This window comes from Triplophysa rosa, linkage group LG1, assembly GCF_024868665.1.
Source record: "Triplophysa rosa linkage group LG1, Trosa_1v2, whole genome shotgun sequence".
In the NCBI taxonomy this organism is placed as follows: Eukaryota; Metazoa; Chordata; class Actinopteri; order Cypriniformes; family Nemacheilidae; genus Triplophysa; species Triplophysa rosa.
The window spans coordinates 23,375,392-23,392,241 of NC_079890.1; the positions used below are offsets into that span (position 1 = coordinate 23,375,392).

Sequence of the window (16,850 nt, forward strand, 5' to 3'; positions counted from 1 at the left end):
CTCAACATTTTTTTTACTAGACAACAAAAAGTGCTTTGGTAATCCTGTCATGATGAATTTTGTTTGATGTGTCATATAATACCACACAAGGTTTCTGGTGAATTCTTGTGATAGACAACAGAAAGTGCTTTGGTAATGCTGTCATGATGAATTTTGTTTAATGTCTCATATGCCACACAATATTTTTTATAAATTTGTCTAGATGATGATTTTAAAGCTCTATTCAACTGTCTGGTTTTTGGGGGATCTCTTTTCTAACTGCAAGTGTCTTCTGGGTCCTAAAGTACAACCATTACTCACCACACATGCAGTGTTGCGTTTAAATACATGTCTGATTTACTTAAGATTGTGTTCAACCTGAATGAGAGAAACTTTTACCTAATGGCCCCATTGTGCCATGATTAATGTTATTTATTTGATGTTTACAAAAACAAAAAAGTGCTTTTAACAAGTCGCATCAAAGCTTGGTATCAAAATTTGGGCATTTCCAGCACATTTGAACAAAATCATGATAATACTGATTGCTGTGATAATTTTGTTCACTTTAATTTTGATTTTCACACTGTTACATCTCTATTTGTATAATACCACACAATTTCTTTTGTAAATTCTTGTGATACTGTACAACAGAAAGTGCTGTAGTACATTTTATAATCAGCTGTGTTCAGGTGTTGTGTAGTAATGTTTTGCTGTACCACAGCAGTACCATACAATACCACAGGTAATTTTGTAATGGCGTATTCTGACAATATGCATTTCATCTACCTTAAACTATATCACATTAGGGATATCTGCACAAATTAGGCAAAAAATAAGCCAAAATGAATGCTTGGCAAGCATGAGTTTTAATATTTTTTTATATAAAATGCAAATACCGTTCATACTATATGGTGGAAAAATTAAAATAGATGAGGTAAGGGGGAAAAGCAAATGCATATATGTACAGGCATTATATAAATTTTACAGATGAGCTAGACATACTTTAGATATATTATTAAGAGGTCAAAAGAGAATTTGTATTAATATTATGGATTGCACAGTTTGCAAATATAAAAATAGTTATGTCTTTATGATTTTAGTCTGACTAAATGGCCGAGTAATTTTTCCAGAGTTAATATTTTTTTCCTCCAAAATAGTCATTGTTGCTCTATTTTGAGTGCACAGATTAAAACGTGTCAGTAGAGTTTACAGCAAAATTGCAGAGTAAATGTTGGAAGAGAACGTTTTGGGGAAGAGTCAAAGTTTTGTTTAGCAGCCATGCTGTTAGTGGACATCAATGGCTGTTGCTGCTTGTGGGTTTAGAAGAGAAGGTGCGCTTCTGCTGGATGTTAAAGTAAGTATTAGTATTCATTTTCATAATATATTCAACAGTCTGTTTTGAGCTCAGACCATTTTGCAGCGTTTTGAATATTACAGAGATCAGAGATTGCTTTCTCTATCTTAAGAACTAAGTTATCTAAGCTAGCTAACTAAGCTATATTGATGGCAAATAGCTAACAAATAGATTACAAAATTTGTTAAATGACACCAGTGAAACTAGCTTCCTATCAAATGCTATAGCCAGACCAATAAACAAACACAGACCGATGCGTCTGATGAAACGGTCTATAAATGGAGAAAAAAACCTTGGGGAAAACCAGACTCTGCTTGTTGACACAACATTGCAAAGTGACAGGCTAAACTTGTATAAGCCAACTAAGCTATAGATTAATGCAACACTCTAGAACTTTTGCTCACGGTTCCCCCATGTGGTTTATAAGCGCAATTGTCTGTTTTCAGTGTCGTAAATAATGTCCCCGTATAAGCTTCTCCTAGGCCAGCGCAATACACGTGAATTTGTTTACTAAGCTGATGAAACCGACGAATGCAGAAACGTCGTTTGGAAACCATGTGGCACTCTTCCGCAGCCAGAGGAAGGGTGCTGTGTGTAGCGACCCGAACACAGAACTTACAGAGTGTGGTTGTAGCCCCTATGAGGCTGCTCAGATCGCAGCGGGAGAAGAATTCGCCCAGTTAAGAGTAGTACCACTGATGTAATTTTAGAGACATTTTTTTAAGGTAGAAAAAACTACAAAATGTTGCTTTAAAGGGTAAATATTCCTTGATTTTAAGGTCCTATTTTGGTTTATGTAGTGTCCAACAAAAAGTTTACGTACATACAAGGTGTAAAAACACTATTCTTTTGTTATAATAGGCAGTTTTTCTCACCTTACTTCTTGACTGACTCTCAAATGATTCGTTCAGTGAATCATCCATCTAATCCCCTCTTTTCCGCCAGCCTACTCTAATATGATTGGTCAAATGGTCTAGTCTGCTGTGATTGGTCTACCGCGAATGAGGCTCACGAGCTACAGTGTTTGGGGGAGAAGAGCGAAGTTTTTGCAGGCAGTCTTAGCAAAATGTAGGCGGGGACTATATGTAGTGACGTATATCCGCGGCGGTTTGCGAATTGGACAAGGGCACGACTCATTTGCGTGATTCAGAGTCGACTCCCTTTTTTCCAAGCCAATAATTTTGTTATTCATGCACCATCGGCTTTACAACTTGGCAGACTGCTTACATTACACAGTGCATGAAATGTAATTTACATAATCTCGTAATATGTACTCTATAAGCAATTTACCTTAAAGGGACAATTCACCCAAAAATGAAAATTCTGTCACCATTTGCTCACCATAAAGTTAATCATAAAGTTATACAGTTCTTTGTTCTGTTGAACACAAAGAAAGATATTTGGAAGAATGTTTGCAATTTTCAGTTCTGGAACATCATTCACTACCATAGTAGTAAAAAATATTTTTTGTTCCATTGAACACAAAATGAGATATTTTGAAGAAGTTAGGAAAGCAAACTGTTCTGGGGCACCTTTGTCTACCATTTTTATTTTTCCTACTATGGTAGTCAATGATGTCCCAGAACTGAAAATTGCTAACATTCTTCAAAATATCTTCTTTTGTATTCAGCAGAACAAAGTAATTTATATAGGTTTTAGCAACTTGAGGGTGAATGATGACAGAATTTTTGTGTGAACTACCCCTGAAATGAAACCAAACACCTTGTAAGTATTGTTGACTTAGCTTACATTAAATAATATCATACACTTGTCAAATTGGGCCTATAGTTAACCGAGACAATGACATGACGGCTATTGCTTGCTGGGATGCTGCTCCATGAATAAAACTGAGGGAAGGAAATGCAGATCTGTTCATTGGGGCTAAACATTTGGCCAGTTTGACTTGTAGTTAATATGTCCACAACAGTAAGTCAACCAGTAGATGGGGCAATAATCTTTCAGATTGCTGTTTATTTTTCATTTCTCTAGTTCGGTTCTGTCATTCATACTTTGTATGAGTATTTTAACCAAATTTGGGCATCCAGATATAAGATTTCTGGGGGGGTTGCAATATTAATAAGTTTGCAATCTTATTAAGTGTTTTATAAGTGGAGAACATGTGCCTGCAGGGGAAGGTGACACCCTTGTGACCCTACGGAATAGAGTCCAGAGGTGTAAAGAGTACCTGAAAACCATACTTAAGTAAAAGTACAGATACCTTGCAGTGAAAATTACTCCATTACAAGTTACAAGTCACCAATTCCAAAACGACTTGAGTAAAAGTCTTTGAGTATCTGATTTTAACAGTACTTGAGTATTTTACTCATACTGAATGTAGGCTCAAAGAAGCACTAGTCCTCAACACTTAAGAGACACATCAGTGAAAAACTAGAAACAGTTGATTTGTGAGGAGAGCAATCGCATTATTTTCTTAAATCATAATAAGACTGAACACCTCAAAATTGCAACAAATCATGGTCGACACCATAACCTACGTCATTACAAACACCCTAAGTCTCGTTTAAGCTCAAGTGCTCATAAGTAAACTAAACTCATTCAAAAAGGTCTCTTCAATATAACGGAAAAAATAAAATAATGTTAAGTAGAATTAAAAAGTCAAAGCCTTTTTGCACTGGACATGCTGGTTTGGGCCTCATAGCCAGCTGCAGTCATGTCCTCATTTCACATACACTGTTAGCCCTTACCTGCCATTTCTACAGTAATATATTGGCAACACTGTTGCCAGCTAGTTACTGTAGGTGTTTTACAGTAAACTACTGCAATGGCTGCTTGAAGATACATTATTTAAGAATCTATTAATGCACTTAAGTCACACGGTCTTAGATGAACAAGTGTAAATAGCAGATGAACACAATAAATCTGTCAAGATTTCACCAGAGGAGAATTAAACACAAACATCAATAACATCTTCACATATTACAGACACCACTTTCACTTTATTTCTGTCATCTATGTAAGATCTTATTGAGATTTAACTCTAGTTCATAGTGGTTCAATTATGTTTTAAGTCACCATTATGGCGATCAGTGTTTGCTTTGGTTGGACTCTTTGACTTTCTTGTAGCTTTAAAATGTACACTTATACAATAACACTGAAAGGGACTTTACAGGAACCGCAACTTTATGTTTGCTTAGTAACTGAAGATACATCTGAAAGAATTCAATCATTAAATAATAATAATATAGCATTTAAGATTTATTAAGATATGATTGGTAAAGTGATAACATGTTATAATGGAAAGATCTCTGTCAGAAAATCTTTCTTTGCAATTGAGACACAATTAGACACTTGACATACAAACCTCATCAATGGTGACAAACAATCATGAATGAATTATGTACTATGTACCCAGCATGCATTGCAGCATGAAGCTGTTCAGTTGATTGTCACCATTGTTGAGATTCATATGTGAATTGTTCATTTCTCTGTGTCCGACTCATTCTATAGGTTAATATTTTGTCTATATGGTGTGAGAGCACTTTTGAAAGTTGAAATACTATACATTCTTTTTACTGGTTTACATCACTTCATGGCAATAGTCCCACCATATGGTCAAATATTGAGCAAAAATGTTTAGAGCACATTTAGGAAGAGTTAGTTTTAAAAATAAGAGCTTTTGTAGATGTGTGACCTACAGTAACTAGCTGGCAAAAGTGTTGCCAATATATTACTGTAGAAATAGCGGGTAAGGGCTAACCGTGTATAAACTGCCAGCGATTGACATCTACCTGATACTGCACTCATGTTCATATAAAGAAGCCATGTTGACAAGTTTTTGTAAGTTAGGGCAAAATCCACAAGATTGTAGTACCTTCATTGCTCTGTAAATGGCAATATTAATTATAAGATAGGTGCCATGCAAAATGTAATGTGTAATTGCATTAGTCATTACAAATGTAGTGGAGTAAAGAGTACATATACTTGTTCAAAAATGTAGTTAAGTAGAGAGTAAAAGTTGCTAATATCTTTAATACTCAGTACAACTACAAAGTAGCCAAAAAGATACTTAAGTAAAGTAACTAAGTACATTTACTCCAATACTTTACACCACTGATAGAGTCTAGGGTATAGGTCCGATGCGGGACCATAAATTGGCCTTTAGTCGAAGGGGGCTTTTCTGACCTCAGGTTTTGGATGCACCTGCCCGAAAAACTTAATACTACCTCATACATTACACATAGTTCTAGCCAATCATCACTTGACACTTGTAGTATATAAGCCCTCTACTCACTCTTTTTTGCATTCACAGATACTGACGTTGAAGTTCACCTCCATCCTCCCCACCACCACTGGGTTGGCCCTCGTCCATGCATGCTCCGCCCCTGCTTACTTCTTCAGGCAGGAACAGCTAGAATCTTTAACCCTCCAGATTCGATATACGGATGGCGCCTACGCCAAAGAACTCTATCTTATTGCTTCTAATTCCTGATTATTTATTTTATTAGATTATTTATAACTGATTGTTAAATAAATGCTTTTGATTTATTATATTGCCTCTCAAGCCTCTTTGGTAGAAATGTATTTTAAGAAGGAGGTCTCTCACAAAAGATTCATTGTGTTTAGGGTTTTTTGGAATCATAAACTTTGAAAACCTCTGGTGTAGAGGAAATGCATACTGTAAATGTATAACATCAGGTTTAATAATGCACATGTGTCATTACCGCACTACACTGAAAAAGTGAACTTACTCAACTGCCAAGTCAGGAAACTAGAAGCAAGGAGAACTGAGCACTTCCTTTGTGTCAGCGCGGGGGCTGGTTTTGTTCTCTAAAGTTTCAGACGATCACTGCGGTGCTCATAATAGAGAAGAACGCATTGCTAACAGACACCCTGAGGAAGCATGTCGTTTGTGAGCACTCTGCGTCAGTGGGATGAAGCTGTGGCTTGTGTGGAGCAAAGAGACACGGACTCTGCTCTCAGGATTTTCCTCAACATCGAAGAGAAAAGCTCAAAAATCACCTACAACATTGGCTGTCTCTATTTGAACAGCAACGAGTTAGATGAGGCTGAAAAGGTGACTATGGATGACTTATGAAATCATTCAGAATTCAGAATCATTGGTACCTGGCAGGTCTGCTGTTTCATAAGACTACTTAAAAATATTTAAAGGGGTCATATTGGATGGCTAAAACAAACATTATTGTGTGTATTTAGTGTAATACAGTGTGTTTACTCAGTTTACGGTTAAAAAACACATTAGTTTTCACATACCGTGCATTATTGTTGCTCCTCTGTGCCCCGCCTTTCTGAAACGCCTAGATTTTGAACAAAGCTCATCGTTGTGTGCTCTGATTTGCCAGCAACCCAGTGCGTTGTGATAGGCCGAATACCTCATGCATGGGGCGGAAATGTAACGCCCCCCTACCATATTCGGCACATTAGCCATCAAAGCAAATTGACAGCTGATAACGTGTGAGTTCAAGCCCGAATAAGATCCAGAAAATGCATTTGACCAAGCGGATTAATCAACTTTGCCAGCAGAGCGTAACAGATCGGTAAGGTTTTATTATTAAAAACTATTAGGTAAAGCTAACTTCTTGAGCAACCTTTGACGCTGTCTCTCGACGCAACGTGACAAAGTCAATAAAACATATCATAACGAGGCAGGGGCGCAAAAATGGGGTATGCAGTATATGCGGTGCATAGGGGCGCCGCACAAGTGGGGGCGCCATTGTGCCAAAATATTATTTAACATTTTTTTAAATAAAACGTTATAAAAAATATAACGAAAAAGTAATTATCTAAAACGTTTTAGTTTCACTTTTGTCTAGCATTTTAAACGAGTTCAATAAATATATAATTTATTTAATCAAGTTATTATGTCAACCAATCACTCTTTCACAGTCAAATGACCAAATGGATCGAGCAAAGAAACTTCCCAAAGCGCAGAACAGAACATGAAAATGAAAAGTAAATTGACAAGTAAAAAACAAGTTATTTAACGTTGCCTGAGAGGTAGTTCATATTATAATACAATATCAGGTCACCTCTAGGCCTACATCTTTGGCGCTTATAAAATAAATCTATGTTTGTGAAGGTGCTTTATAATTACATTCGGGAGAGTCTGAGACGGTTGTTAAAGCTGTTAAGTCTCCCACTATCACGCATTATCGGGTTCTTCATTAATCGTCGGACGCGTTTTCCCCATATGACGACGCGAGCTGTGCAGTTTGAACGTCAGGTCCGTGTCCTTCACATAACATGAGCAGTTGCGTCTTCTGCAAACAGCGCGCAGCACAGAGCACCGGAGATATTGCGTGTGGACACTGAAACAGCGCAATGATTGACAGGATGACAGAGACAAGAGCGCAAAAGAATGTTAGTTAATAAAAAATAATTTGAGCGTTCAATGTAAGTGAGTTTGTCTTTGTTTTACTTTAATGATGTTTTCATAAAATGTGAACCACAACTAAAAATGCTTAAAGCAAGGGGAAAATCCAAAGATTTTTTATTTATTTGCCTTATAATATCTGTTATCCATCTTATTTCGTTTTTTCAATAATATTTAATTATAAATGCACAGTAAAGGTATGTTTAACATAGGCAATTTTATTGTTGTGTTTTTATTAAATATTAATGAACCACAAACTAAGCATTCGTTTTAAAGTAGGCCTAAGTGAAAAAACAAAACAAATACAACGTGAAACGAAAGAATCAGAATCGAATAGAATCAGTAAAGCTTAATATTGTAATCAAAAACTTACAGTGTGCGCTTCACGCACAGGTTCTTCTTTGTTTTGAAGGCTTCTATCAACATACACAAACAACATATATCGTATTTACAGTACTCAAAGATGCAATGATGCATACTTGAAAATAATAGATAATTAAGAAAATGGGATATATATAAGAAATTTACCGGTATTATTATACAAACCCGATTCCAAAAAAGTTGGGACACTGTACAAATTGTGAATAAAAAAGGAATGCAATAATTTACGAATCTCATAAACTTATATTTTATTCACAATAGAATATAGATAACATATCAAATGTTGAAAGTGAGACATTTTGAAATGTCATGCCAAATATTGGCTCATTTTGGATTTCATGAGAGCTACACATTCCAAAAAAGTTGGGACAGGTAGCAATAAGAGGCCGGAAAAGTTAAATGTACATATAAGGAACAGCTGGAGGACCAATTTGCAACTTATTAGGTCAATTGGCAACATGATTGGGTATAAAAGAGCCTCTCAGAGTGGCAGTGTTCTCAGAAGTCAAGATGGGCAGAGGATCACCAATTCCCCCAATGCTGCGGCGAAAAATAGTGGAGCAATATCAGAAAGGAGTTTCTCAGAGAAAAATTGCAAAGAGTTTGAAGTTATCATCATCTACAGTGCATAAATCATCCAAAGATTCAGAGAATCTGGAACAATCTCTGTGCGTAAGGGTCAAGGCCGGAAAACCATACTGGATGCCCGTGATCTTCGGGCCCTTAGACGGCACTGCATCACATACAGGAATGCTACTGTAATGGAAATCACAACATGGGCTCAGGAATACTTCCAGAAAACATTGTCGGTGAACACAATCCACCGTGCCATTCGCCGTTGCCGGCTAAAACTCTATAGGTCAAAAAAGAAGCCATATCTAAACATGATCCAGAAGCGCAGGCGTTTTCTCTGGGCCAAGGCTCATTTAAAATGGACTGTGGCAAAGTGGAAAACTGTTCTGTGGTCAGACGAATCAAAATTTGAAGTTCTTTTTGGAAAACTGGGACGCCATGTCATCCGGACTAAAGAGGACAAGGACAACCCAAGTTGTTATCAGCGCTCAGTTCAGAAGCCTGCATCTCTGATGGTATGGGGTTGCATGAGTGCGTGTGGCATGGGCAGCTTACACATCTGGAAAGGCACCATCAATGCTGAAAGGTATATCCAAGTTCTAGAACAACATATGCTCCCATCCAGACGTCGTCTCTTTCAGGGAAGACCTTGCATTTTCCAACATGACAATGCCAGACCACATACTGCATCAATTACAACATCATGGCTGCGTAGAAGAAGGATCTCGGGTACTGAAATGGCCAGCCTGCAGTCCAGATCTTTCACCCATAGAAAACATTTGGCGCATCATAAAGAGGAAGATGCGACAAAGAAGACCTAAGACAGTCGAGCAACTAGAAGCCTGTATTAGACAAGAATGGGACAACATTCCTATTCCTAAACTTGAGCAACTTGTCTCCTCAGTCCCCAGACGTTTGCAGACTGTTATAAAAAGAAGAGGGGATGCCACACAGTGGTAAACATGGCCTTGTCCCAACTTTTTTGAGATGTGTTGATGCCATGAAATTTAAAATCAACTTATTTTTCCCTTAAAATGATACATTCTCTCAGTTTAAACATTTGATATGTCATCTATGTTGTATTCTGAATAAAATATTGAAATTTGAAACTTCCACATCATTGCATTCTGTTTTTATTCACAATTTGTACAGTGTCCCAACTTTTTTGGAATGGGTTTGTGAAACAAATAACAGATTGTATGTACACTTGTGCAAATGATAATTTGTAATAGAGTAGTGTTATATACATGTATGAAATAAAATGTAAATATAATAAGGCACATAGTGCACACTATAGGAGTAGTGAAGTGGAATATTGCTCTTAAGGAGCAGTTATCTGTTTAGGAGGGAGATTGCCTGGGGGAAGAAGCTGCTTCTGTGTCTGGAAGTCCTGGTGTTTGGTGCTCTAAGCGCCGGCCAGAGGGCAGCAGATCAAAGAGTTTGTGTGCTGGGTGTGTGGAGTCAATGATGATTTTTCTTGCCCTGTTTTTCACTCTGGAATCGTACAGGTCCTGAAGTGTGGGCAGAGGAGCACCAATAATTTTCTCAGCACTACGAACTGTCCGTTGTAGTCTTCGTAGGTCTGATTTGGTGGCCGAGCCATACCAAACAGTAATTGAAGTGCACAGAACAGATTCGATGACCACTGAGTAGAACTGGGTCAGTAGCTCCTGTGGTAGGTTGAACTTCCTCAATTGACGGAGGAAGTATAACCTCTGCTGGGCCTTCTTTACAATGGAGTCTATGTGGGACTCCCACTTCAGGTCCTGAGAGATGGTGGAGCCCAGGAACCTGAATGACTCCACAGTATCCACAGTGCTGTCCAGGATGGTGAGGGGAGGAAGTGATGGAGGGTTCCTTCTGAAATCCACTATCATCTCCACTGTCTTGAATGCATTCAGCTCTAGGTTGTTTTGACTACACCAGGCAGCCAGCTGAGCAACCTCCTTTCTGTAGGCAGATTCATCACCGTCTTGAATAAGGCCAATGACTGTGGTGTCATCTGCAAACTTCAGGAGTTTGACAGAAGGGTCTGTAGAGGTGCATTCGTTTGTGTAGAGTGAATATAGCAGTGGAGAAAGAACACATCCTTGAGGAGCTCCGGTGCTGATGGTACATGTGCTGGATTTAAATTTTCCCAACCTCACTAGCTGCTGCCTGTTCGACAGGAAGTTAATAATCCACTGACAGGTAGAGGTTGGCACAGAGAGCTGGGTAAGCTTGGGCAGGAGGAGGTCTGGGATTATGGTGTTGAAGGCCGAGCTGAAGTCTACAAACAGGATCCTGACGTAAGTCCCTGGTCTGTCTAGGTGTTGTAGGATGTAATGCAGTCCCATGTTTACTGCATCGTCCACAGACCTGTTTGCTCGGTAAGCAAACTGGAGGGGATCAAGAAGTGGTCTGGTGATGTCCTTCAGGTGGGCCAGTACAAGTCTCTCAAATGACTTCATGACCACAGATGTTAAAGCAACAGGCCTGTAGTCATTAAGTCCAGATATTTTGGGTTTCTTCTGTACAGGGATGATGGTGGAGCGTTTGAAGCATGAAGGGACTTCACACTGCTCCAAAGATCTGTTAAAAATATTAGTGAAGATGGGCGACAGCTGCTCCGCACAGACTTTCAGGCAGGAGGGTGAGACATTGTCTGGGCCTGGTGCTTTTCTGATCTTTTGTTTGCGGAAAAGCTGGCAAACATCCTCTTCGCAGATCTTAAGTGCAGGTTGAATGTCAAGAGGAGGTGTTAATGGTATAGCAGAGATAGGGTCAGGGCGGGTGTGAAGGGTGAGACTCTGCATTTCAAAACGACAATAGAAGTCGTTCAGGTCGTCAGCCAGTCGTTGATTACCCATAGACTGAGGGGATGATGGCTTGTAGTTGGTAATGTCTTTCAGGCCTTTCCACACCGATGCAGGGTCGTTGGCTGAAAACTGGTTCTTCAGCTTTTCAGAGTAGCTTCTCTTAGCTGCTCTTATCTCCTTTGTCAGTGTGTTTTTGGCCTGATTATACAAGACTTTGTCCCCACTTCTGTAAGCATCTTCTTTGGCCTGACGAAGCTGTCTCAGTTTCATTGTAAACCATGGTTTGTCATTGTTGTATGTTAAGCGAGTCCTGGTGGGAATACACATGTCCTCACAGAAGCTGATGTAGGATGTCACTGTGTCAGTTAACTCATCCAGATCAGTGGCTGCAGCTTCAAAGACACTCCAATCCGTGCAGTCGAAACAGGCTTGTAAGGCCCGCTCTGTTTCGCTGCTCCATCTCTTTGCTGTTCTTGCTACAGGCTTGGCAGATTTAAGCTTCTGTCTGTAGGTCGGAAGAAGATGAACCAGGCAATGATCAGAGAGACCCAGAGCTGCTCTGGGAACAGAGTGGTATCACGATATATCATTCATAGTCTTATTCGTCTTATTCTGATAATAATAAATAATGTTAATAATACTTTTTGTTGAAGGAAAGGGAATAATCTATATATAACTTTAAAGATCAAAATAAGTTTATTTCCTCATCAGCACATCTCTAATGGGCTACAACTCGATTGTTACTTATATTTGGGATATTTAAAGAAGTTTTATTATTTAAAACTTGACAAGTTTTTTTGTTAAAGGTTTTAAATGTCAAAATTCTAGACTAGATAAGTGAAACTCACTTTTCAAAGAATATAATAATTAGCCTTATTTGAAGTCTTAGAGGCTGTGTCCACCGAGGCGTTTACGCCTGCGGCCCTGTAACGAGGCCTTTGTTGCATCCAGCGTGGACATAGTTAATGAATATATTGACTTATATTTACTTATATTTACTTTTTTCATGTAGTATCACGCTGCAGGGGAAAACAGCCAGAGGATACGAGGCTGAATCCAGCTCCCGATGGATTCAGCCTCGTAAATATAAAAAAATTCTGCATTTGTGATCAAAGGACCGACAAAAAGCTTACGTTTGAATAGTCAGTTGCAAATTTTTTAATAATGAAAACGTACTTGCAGGCTGTGAGTGAGAAGTGGCAGACTGTCCTTACAAAGTTGGATTTGTCCCACTTTTTAGAAACAGCCTTTGTGCACAACCAGGTGTTAATGTGCTGCACACACTCGGAATTTGGAGTTGTGCTGTTTTGGAACAGTGTTTTAAATAAAACTTAAATAAAACCACTGATTTCTAATTGTGTCCTCGTTTGGAAGACCCAACTAAGTACATCATAAGTAGTTTTTCTTTTGTAACGAAACAGCGTCTTCACGACATGCCGGCAGCAACAACAACACTACAGCGGGAATAGACACGCCTTCTTTCTCTGTGTATTGAGGGTATGCACGTGTCGTCACTTCACCACATGAACACGCCGGAACACGCCTGCTTGAGTGGTAAAACACTGGGCAAAATGAACGGTTACAATATCAGGAAACGCAATTCCGCGCGACGTTTGAGTGTCTAAAAACACCTGATTCCTTTGAAAGTCATAAGGTAGTCGTAAGGATCACCGTCGAGTCCAGCTCCTTGTAGTTGCAGCAAATAATTGCATGTTTTAGTCCCGGTTTTTGTTCCTCCTATTGAATGCAGCCATTTTGCCTTGTTTTACCACTCAAGGGGGCGTGTCCCGGCGTGTTCACTGGGAAAGTGAAGTCAATGCATACCCTCTATACGTTTTGGGTGATGTTCTTCAACGCTTCTCACGAACTGACGTAGAAATGTGGGGCCATGTTTAAACAAGTCGTTTTAGGCAGGTTTGGATGAGCCTCCGCTTTTAAATAAAATAAATAAAATCTCTTTTGGTTTGAGACTTTAATTTTTGCAATTTTACGTGTCTAATATATGCGTGAACAACTTGTAACACACCAAAGTTACAGTAAAACACGAAATCACGTCATATGACTCCTTTAAAATTGTATAGATTATTGTTGTCTTTCGTAAAGGAAATTAGTTTTGCTATTTTAAAAAAAGGATGTCATTGCAAAGAGGAACAAGTAGTTTCACACTTTGTGGAATTTTCTTCTGTTACACATGTGAAGGCATTTGATGGAAGTATTGGCAAAGATGGGCACCTGGCTGTGGCCTTCTTTCAGAGGGGAGTTGCTTTCTACAAAAAGGAGAAGTAAGGCATTGACATCTTATTCTTTTCGTAAGTCATCAGACAATATTTTATTTACTCATTGGCTTCAACGTCATTACCTTATGTTTTAATTTTGGGGGGAAAAAAACTCTGTCTAATGCCCTTTTGAATGTGAATCTTTGAGATGATAAATAAAATTAATGTGTGCATAATTGTGTCTCCAGATTTGAAGAGTCACTTCTAGATTTTCAACAGGCTTTTAAAGAGTTAAGAGGAAATCAACTAATAGATTATAAACCATTGGGGCTGAGATATAAACTATATGCCTGTGAGGTATGATGACCAGGTTTTATGTGCTAACTTTAACACGACTATCATTCTTTTTTATTAAGATTTATAAATAATGCATGTCTACTACAGTATTTCCCAACATTCTTCTTGAGTAAAAGCTGGAAATCTTTTTGATAAACAACTGATGTTGATACAGTTCCCTGCTGCAGTCTTTACATTATGTACCATCCTGCATTTAGGTTCTTCAAAACATGGGACTGGCACACGCCCAGATGGGAAAATGGGAGAGAGCTCAAGAGAACCTTCTCACTGCACTGAGCCTCAGAGCAGATGCTAAGTTCAGCAATATTGACAATGCCCTGGAAGCCATACTGGTCTGCATAATGTACTTGAAGTCGTTCACATAAGTTTTAGATGAATTCATAAAAAATGCTCTGAAGTTTCTTCAAATAGTTATTGGAATCTGAGAAAATAAAAACCTTTAGAAAAGTAAACAAGTATTATTTGTAAAAACATAATGATGGAGCGTTCTAGTTAAATATGACTTAAACAGGATGTTCCCCCAGCTACATTTGATTGCATAACTACTTGCTCTGGTGAGATTTTGTGGGAAGTTGTGTAAGTTACAGGAAGATTTTGTGACTCAAAAAGGCATCGTTCCATGTATGTTCTTAAATGACAAATCTGTCTTTATGCAATGTTTTTAAACTGCCACCACAAAACAGTCTTTGTATATTGTAATTTCCTCTTTACAGAAACAGAAGATTTTTCCCCTGGTAGAGATTCAAGCAGGGCTGCTGTTTAAACCTAATAAGCGCTATGTGGCAGAACTGGAGAAAAAGGACTATCTTGGAAAAGCCAAGGTAACAGCTATTTAGCACATTAAAAACAATGTGCAATTAATTATAAATCTAATGTCTAATGATATGTGTTTTCTGCTTGGGTACAAAATTAGATGAATACTGGTTGATTTTCTCACAGGTTGTGGCTTCTGTTGTACCTGCTGACCAGTTTTCAGGTTTTGCCCCACTGCAGCCGCAAGTGAGTAATGTTGAAAGTAGTATGGAGACATAAAAAAGAGAAATCGATTTGAAAAACAAAAGGCTCTTTTTTTCTTATAAATAATTGTATATCACCTAGGTTGAAGATGTTCCATTGGCACCAAAAGTTCCAGAAGTGCTCAAGTAAGACTTATTTAGAAAATTCTAATTTAAACATGGGTTTTGTATTATTTTGTTGATGTTCTAATCAATAATGTTATGTTATGTAACGTCATGTACTATCGACAGGGCATTTGAAGGTGAGCCACACACTGTGCTCTATGAGTTTGTTCCTGAGACCAAAGAAGAGTTGGCCGTGTTGCCTGGCAACATCGTTTTTGTTCTTCACAAAGGAGCTGACCACTGGGCATCTGTCATTTTCAATGAGAAGGTGTTTTTTTCTTTGAGTAAAGGCATATACAATCACTAGGCCATGTCTCATAGATTACAATATTTTTAATATCAGTTGACTTTTTTTCTCAATGTTTTCTAAAACAATGTTTATGTTCTGTGTTTTCTGTTCCTTATCCTTATTTTTATTTCTGGTTATTTCTAGCGAGGTCTTGTACCTTGTAATTTTCTAGAACCCTTGGATATTGTTTCTATGACATCTCAAACAATGCAGGTAATTGTCATTTAAACCAAAATGTATTCACAAATTGTGGCCAAAAAAGCTGTTATTTATCTTGTTTACATGAGCTAATTTCTATTCCTACATAAATGTTATCCAATAAATATCAAATGTCTCCAATCATCTTATAGATTCAACCCTTAACTGAAAATAATGATATTCCAGCTCCACCCAGAAGAGCACCACCCAGTAGACCAGTGGAAGTTTTAAAGGCCGTGAAAGCAGAGGTTCAATATTCACAACATTCTCATTTCATCATTCCATGAACTAATAAAATCAAAAGTACCCAATGTATAAACAGCCCTTTACTGACATTATGCTTCTTGCATCGTAAACGGATTATAATTATTCATAGATAATTTCTCATCTACTTTAACCTTTCAGGCTAAAAACTCTGAGGAATTCTCAGACTGCATTGTGAAAGTGCACTTTCAGTTCAACATTGCCATCAGTATTGCACCTGGACAAGCATATGAAGTCATTCTTCAGAAGATAAGCGCTAAACTTAAGATGCCTGCATCGACATTAACTCTACAGTAATAAAACCAGTTAGATAACATTACTGAGACAACATTTTAGGATAAAAACTCTCTATTTTGGTACTTACTGTCTCTTAAGAAGTGTTTGGTAAATTTGTTTAATGTACTTTTCAGATATGCAGAGGAAGACTCAAATAAGAGAGTGATTATTGAGGACTCAGTAATGGAGGCTGTATGGAATAGTGTTAAGGGTGGTCGTCTTACCCTTTGGTGTTCTGTTACTGAGGTATAATACAACACTCTTACACAGGAAGATGACAGATGTAATATACTGCACTTTATGTAAAAAAATCTAAGTGTCAATAAGCCAAATCTAAAGCACCTATTTTCTGTCCCAAAACATTTATGTCCATTTTTAAGGGAAAGAGCATGTCTCATGAAAAAGTAGTTGCTCTTTACTCTTATGAAGCTTCCACTCCAGAAGATCTGGATTTTGAACAGGGAGATGTCATCACAGTTCTTTCAAAAGGTATGAGAAAAAACAGATACTTAATTCACTAATATGGTAAAAAAAAGATTGTCCTTCTTGAAATTATTATCTGGCTTTATCTTTTCAGTCAATGATGAGTGGATTGAGGGTCAGTGCAATGGAAAGATTGGCATATTCCCATCATCCTTTGTTAAAGCGCTTAATGAGGATCCACAATGAGACTGAATCAACATTCAAGACTT

At 38.0% G+C, this 16,850-nt stretch overlaps 1 protein-coding gene across 1 annotated transcript; it reads left to right on the forward strand.

The window, feature by feature from the left end:
• Positions 1–6,106: 6,106 nt before the first annotated feature.
• ncf2 (neutrophil cytosolic factor 2) lies at positions 6,107–16,848 on the forward strand. Its single transcript, XM_057342661.1, has 14 exons — positions 6,107–6,368; positions 13,637–13,719; positions 13,902–14,010; positions 14,208–14,342; positions 14,724–14,831; positions 14,950–15,009; positions 15,109–15,152; positions 15,258–15,399; positions 15,565–15,633; positions 15,771–15,866; positions 16,024–16,175; positions 16,293–16,404; positions 16,539–16,647; positions 16,736–16,848. The coding sequence occupies exons 1-14, from the start codon at positions 6,195–6,197 to the stop codon at positions 16,825–16,827; spliced, it is 1,485 nt and encodes a 494-aa protein (XP_057198644.1). The 5' UTR covers positions 6,107–6,194; the 3' UTR covers positions 16,828–16,848.
• Positions 16,849–16,850: the final 2 nt, after the last annotated feature.

Bases quoted from the DNA above. Each gene is read 5' to 3' on its own strand.
- ncf2 (XM_057342661.1), top strand. From the start codon at position 6,195: ATGTCGTTTGTGAGCACTCTGCGTCAGTGGGATGAAGCTGTGGCTTGT. The intron at 15,010-15,108 runs GTGAGTAATGTT...TATATCACCTAG, and splicing joins TTGCCCCACTGCAGCCGCAA to GTTGAAGATGTTCCATTGGC. The intron at 16,405-16,538 runs GTATAATACAAC...TCCATTTTTAAG, and splicing joins TTTGGTGTTCTGTTACTGAG to GGAAAGAGCATGTCTCATGA.